At 39.9% G+C, this 6,594-nt stretch overlaps 1 protein-coding gene across 2 annotated transcripts in view; it reads right to left on the bottom strand.

Annotated features, from left to right (window-relative positions):
• gpsm1b (G protein signaling modulator 1b) overlaps positions 1-6,368 on the bottom strand; it is a 40,575-nt gene extending 34,207 nt beyond the window's left edge. The window contains exon 1 of one of the 2 annotated variants that reach the window (XM_074617094.1): positions 6,053-6,368. In XM_074617094.1, the coding sequence (XP_074473195.1) occupies positions 6,053-6,129 (77 nt within the window). In that variant the 5' untranslated portion in view covers positions 6,130-6,368. The remainder of the gene's footprint in view (positions 1-6,052) is intronic. The other variant, XM_074617095.1, reaches the window with a different exon arrangement.
• Between the last annotated feature and the right edge of the window lie 226 nt (positions 6,369-6,594).

Raw genomic sequence — 6,594 nt, forward strand, 5'->3', positions numbered from 1 at the left:
TTGTCGGCCTTCATCGCCGCTAGTTCTCTGATGTCTGCTTGGTGTGTCTGGGCCCTTAGTCAGACAAAACACACAATTTAAACTGGCACCTTAAGCTTTAGGAAGTTGTGTTGGGCATTTTTCAAAAATATTTTTGTAGACCAAACAATAGGGATGTAACGGTGAGGAAATTTTCCCACCGGTTAATAAACTCGTGACAACACCGGTGTGACCGATTACACCGGACATTTTAAAAGAAAAGATGACGGTCAATATGTGTAGCGCGCTTACTTGGATGTTTAACGTCAGGTGTCTGTGTGTCTGGTCTCTCCGGTTATGCTTTCACTGCGGGACCACAGGTTTCCGCCCAACGCTGCTCTGCAGCTCACACCAGCTGTGACCGCTCCGTCCTCCTCGCAGAGATTACCTCATTAACGGCATGGCAAAATGACGGTGGGGGCGGTGGGTACGTAATGTAATTGGTGTCTGCCCGACCACCGTGTAACACCAACACCGACTACCGAGGCAAGCCTACCAAACAATTAATCAATAAAACAAGCAGCAGATTAATGAAAGTAATGCAGCCCTAGATACAACTTTTACAAACTAAATAGTTGTAAACAAATGCTGCAATATACACCTGCTGCATACTGTACACCACCTCTTCTATTATATTTTATATGAATGAAAATCAAAGTCCCATGAACCCATAAAAGGTCTATCAATGATAATAAATAGTACAATTTTTGAAAAGTTACGATATGAAGCCACAACCTGAATATGAAATCTGACCCAATTAAATCCTGATGTTATTTCACTGAAATATATTTCTTCATAAAAATAAGCACATTTTTATTTAACTTTTTTTTTCTTGTAGCTAGGGGCTGCACAATTAAATCAGATAATAATCGCGATCACGATTTTGGCTTCCCACAATTAAATGAACATGATCGTTTGCAATATTGACGTTTAAAATGCGTGCTCCGCTCATAGAAAACTCTGTTGCATATCAAATCAAGCACTTCCCTAAACTAAGAGCCAGCCATCAGCCGGCGGTCGAGATGACTTGGTTTCACTTTAGGGAGCTGTCATACCGCTGCACTCGCAACCTACAGCAGCAAACTGTGAAAACCTTTCCTGAATGTTGGGGCTGCAGTCCAGAGTAGAAGAGTAATATACTGTATATTACTTGTTTTTACCCTCATAAAACAAAAATGCATCAAATTCAGGTGAAGAAGAACCTTTTTTGAAGTCTCATTTTGATGCAAAGATTTGTACATTAGCAGGAATGGAAGTGAAAGCAGCGCTCTGTTTCTTTAAATGTGAAATACAATCAAATATTTTGTCTTTAAAATCAATGAATAATCGTGATCTCAATATTGATCAAAATAATGGTGATTGCCATAATCGTGCAGCCTTCCTTTGTGGATCCTTATTCCATATCCAGGGTTCTACACTACTGTCCCCATTATTCTTGGCTTAGCTAAGAAACTCTGTGCTCGGAGTAGTAATCCAGCCATAATTACAGAGTGCCACGGCTAGTTGTCAGGGAAACCAAAGAGAAACTCTCTAGGAATGTTTTTTCCTCTCGCAGTGCATGTCTCTTCCAGTTAGAGCAGAGCTGTCTCCTTCTTTATGCTTTTGTCTGATTTGCTTGTAAAATGGCATTTTATTTTTTATTTTCCGCGATTCAGTTTCTCTGAACCCTGTTTTGTCAGTTCCTAAACAACGGAAAACATTGAGAGAACATATGACATTTAGGGAAGAATCATTGTAATTTCATATCATAGGCAGTAATTCCCATGATCCTTGGTTTCTGTGACGAACATGATATGGATCTAATGACATGTCCATCTTCAGTGTCATTTATCCTTTCACAATGAGGTGATGTAAGGGCACCGCCTTTTGTTTGATAGTTATTATGTTCTGTTGCTGATTGAAGACTGGATAACGCTGAATGTGTAAAATAGGAAATGCAACTGTGTTGCTCTTCTCGGTCAGGACAAAGGTTTCATAAAGAAGCAAGTCTAACTAAGGTTTCAGTACACATATCATAATTGAATTTAACAGAATCAGTTATCTGTGATGTAAGTAGACTAGGGCTGCACGATTATGGCCAAAATGCTAATCAGGATTATTTTGATCAATGTTGAGATCATTGTTATTTATCACGATTATTCATTAATTTAAATGTATTTATATATATATATATATATATATATATATATATATATATATATATATATATAGGGTTTATATATAATCTAAAATATTTTTATTGCAATTTCAACATTGGTTTGATTAAAAGAAATCTTGGCATTAGTAGGTCTAATTATATATTATAATCTGCTTAGAGATAGTGTTAGGAAGTTAAACATATATACATAATCATAATCCCCTCTCTTATATCTATTTCATATGGCTTTGAAAACATCTCCTTCAAACAACCGGATTTATTCAAGTTTCTCGCCAAAAAAATACATTTTACGAGATAACATTTGAACGCATCATGAAAGGGTAAAAATGTACCATCAGCCAGAACTCATTTTTGACTGTGACCATCAAAAAATGGGATATATGGGCCTGCTGAAAACTGGCCGGCTTTGGACGGCTGCTGACTGATGGTCCATCTCTAGCTGTTAGTTTAGGAAGGGCTTGATTTTTCTATGAGCGGAGCATTTTCTGTGGCTGTCGCAGGAATGTAATAAACCAGCTACCTGCCCGCGTGTTCTCTGCCCGTGCACTCCTTGTGCGTCACAAAGTCTTCCACAAGCTGCTAGCTTGACAGCTGTGAGTACTAACAATAGCCATGTTCGCCGTTCACATTCATTATGATATGTTTATGTTTGCAATGATAAGTTTGGGGGAGTGGCTGGGGTTGAAGGCCTGAAGCGACGGACTGTCAGTGTAGCCGACTTGGTGACTTTCTCTCTAGATTTAGGGACTTTTGGAGCTACTACTTTCATTGGAAAAGAGTTGGCAACACTGGGCTCATTTTTTCGACTGGATCATTTTTAAACATCTAGTTTACTCTTGCTGGTTTCTCAAGATCGCCCATCCTGACTTTAATGCCTGGAACATGAGGGCCTAACAAAACTAAAGCATTTTACAGGACTTGTTTGTTGATAAAGACCCCACAGAATGCACAGATAATATCCTTATGTGTCTCCTGTGTTTCCTTAGCAGCTTCAGACAAAAAAAAAAGCATACACAAACACACACACACAAAAATTTCCACAACCAACCCTCATCGTAGAAAGGTCATGTATTGACTTTATCTGTTTGTAAAATAGAAAGAAAGCAATCACTGAGGGTAGACCTGGCCATATGATCATGACCAGCACTGTGACTCATAGTCTGTGTATTTATCTTGTGTGTGTGTGTTTGTTCAGGACATGGACAACCTTGCAGGGTTTGTGAATGTCACTTCAAAACTCTCAACAGTTATTAACATTCCCAGCAGTCCGCTCTGTGTCACGGACACTGGGCTTCAAATGAAGGGGGGGGTGTAATGTCCCAAACAAAAACACACCATGAAAGTCGATTCTGTTAATTGTCAGTTAGTTTAGAAATGGATAAAAGTTCAGTGCAGAAAATGTGCTTGCTCAAAGTATATTACACAATTACACACATTGATTTGACTTGCAGTACTCCGCCTCCAACCATTTCTTTGGAAAATGGTACCATGCTGTTGTCATCACTTCCCTAAATGTTTGCATAATCCGTGGGTGGTATATATCCGATATATTCTACTTGACTGACTAACAAAGATGTGGAGGCACACTAATATAATATAATCAGTGTTATGGTGATTAGTAATTTTGAAAATGTCAAATTATAAAACAAAGACGTGTATTTCTGACAAGTTTTACCAAAATATGATCAGCAGTGTCTAAGATATGACATGACACAAAGGCAAACAAAACAGATAAACAAGTCGGTGCAACTGTGAAAATAAGTTGAGCTGCAACTTTTTTGACAGTTGATCAATCGTTTCAGTCATTTTTTAAAGAAAAAATGCCAAACATATTTTCTTTAAAGTTCTCAAAAGTGAGGAATTGATGCTTTTCTTGGCAATCTATGAAACTAGGGATCATTATATAATGTAATTTTAATTCCCGTTTATGTTATGGCCATTTTTTTGCTTCATTAAAAAGGGTTACACTAGAGTTATAATTCCTGTTAATCTTGGAAGATTTTTTTGCAAAGATGCTGGTGTACGATTTCTTATTTTAATAATAAATAACAATTTAATAAATTATATTTATGCATTTATTTGTTACATTTTGTTTTAAAAAGATAAGAAAACAATGTTTAAGTCAAGCGTGACGTTGCCTTACACATAAAAGAATGATCCCAGCATTCAGCTTATCGATTAAACACTGATATCGGATCGATACTCGGTATCGGTCGTTACCCAAAGCCCAGGTATCGCTATCGGTGTCGGGACTGAAAAAGTCAGATCGGTGCATCCCTAAAAGTGAGGATTTAATGCTTTTCTTGGTAATAGCCTACATGAAACTTAATATCTTTGGGTTTTGGACTCATAATTTCATAAAACAATTAATTAGAATATGTCATAATAGACATTTTTTTCTCTTTTTTCTGACGGGCAAACAAGTAATCGTGTTTCAATTGGTACTGTCATGAAACACAGTTACATGTTAAAGCTGTATGATATGCAAATAGAGCAATAACACAGACAGTAGTGAGGCAAGAAAAGCGAGAAAATTTGCAAATGAGTGGGAACATGGTTATGACATATACACCAAATATGCAAATAAATGGTTAAACTGTCATTTTGACAGCTTCTGCTACACAAATCTATCTTCCCACACACACACACACGATACCTGTGTTCAGGTTGTGATCTCCTCACATACTGTATAGTTTGCTTCTGCACCCACATGTGGCACCTTTAAAATCAAAGACGTGTATACTGTCAATGTGTCCAACCTGGACACAACTCTCCTCCCAAGGTCCACATCTTCTGAGGCTCCTCTCAGTCTGCACATTCCAGCCACAGCAGCTCAGTGACCCGAGCCAGGAATGAGGCTTGGATCCGGGCTCTGGCTGCAGCAGCCGTGGCTGCTGGGTCTTCTTGAGCTTTAAATCAGTGAAAGCAACTCCACCGTGCTTCAGAAACTGGTTGCATGAATTGGTCTCAGTTATCCACATGGAGAAATTGCGAGCCAATAATTTAAAATGTCAACATAAATGGGAAGAATCTTGGGGCCCCTTTTCTGCAATATTTGGACTCAGTTTGACAATATTTCTATTTGTATATTGATCGTTTTGTTTTTCCTTTTCTCTGTTCTGTTGTTGAATACTTCCACTATGGACGGCTTGCATTTAACCATCACGTGGATGATGCTGTATGTAATGATATGTATGTTTTGTTCTTAACATGCGGTTTAGATAATTCTCTCTTAAGTTATCACTCCTCCCCAGGTGTAAATGTGTGTGAGTGTGTGAGTGTGTGTATGAGTGTAAGAGTGCAGGTGGTGAACTTTTGGGTTGGGTTACGGGTTTTGATTTTTGTCTGATGTGGCTGTGGCTCATCACAGGGTAGAGCAGGTCGTCCACCAATCGGAAGGTCGGCGCATCGATCCCCGGCTGCTCCAAGTCACATGTCGATGTGTCCTTGAGCAAGACACTTAACCCCAAATTGCTCCCGAAGGTATATGTGTGAATGAGTATTTAAATTAGATCCCGATGGGCAAAGTTGGCACCTTAGCAGCTTCTGCCGTCAGTGTATGAATGGGTGAATACTGACATGTAGTGTAAAGAGCTCTGAGTGGTCGGAAGACTAGAAAAGCGCTGTATAAATGCAAGTCCATTACCATTTATGTGTTGTCATTAAAATTTGTCAATAAAAATAATATACAACAAACAAAAAAAATGAGTGAAAGCTGGCTGGTCAAGTTCCGCCTGCCTGCCTGCCTGAGTGACTGAGTGACTCCTCCTCAGTAGGAGCTGGCAGAGCCTCTCTGTTATTCTGCCTCCAGCCGCTCCCTCTTGTCTCTCCTTTCTCTTTCAATGACAGCCCCCTCACAGCCCCCCTGGCTCCTACCTTGAGTGCAGTCTCTTGCTGGCCAGGTCCTGGTCCTGGTCCCGGTCCACCCCGTTAGCAGCGACAGACTGAGCCATAGAGCCGCTGCTAGCCTCGTACAGCTCGCTTCCTCTTCCTCGCTATGAGCTCCCCCTCACAGTTATTTCCTCCAGACGTAGCAACCCTTTTCTTTCTCTTCTTTCTGTCGGTCCGCTTCTTCTCTGTCACTCCCTCCCCCTCTCTCTTTTCTCTCTCGTTCTTCGCCACTGTCTCTCTTTCTCTCTCTTTCTCTCTCTCTCTCTCTCTCTTCCCTCTTTCCTCCTCATTCACCACAGCAATGGCAGCTGCTGAGAGGAAGTGACGTATTGTGCAAATAAACTATAAAACCGCCTAGCCCCGCCCCCCTAAATGACGTCACAGGCCGGGGAGTTGCTTGTTAAATGTGCTGACTGGTGAGCAGGCAAGACAAACTGTGTGTTTTTCACACAATGACAACATGTCCCGTACCAATATTATTTACAAAGTGGAAATGAAAGAAAGCATAACCTTGTTTTTAAGACAAA

Source organism: Sebastes fasciatus, chromosome 19, assembly GCF_043250625.1.
Source record: "Sebastes fasciatus isolate fSebFas1 chromosome 19, fSebFas1.pri, whole genome shotgun sequence".
NCBI classification, from domain to species: Eukaryota; Metazoa; Chordata; class Actinopteri; order Perciformes; family Sebastidae; genus Sebastes; species Sebastes fasciatus.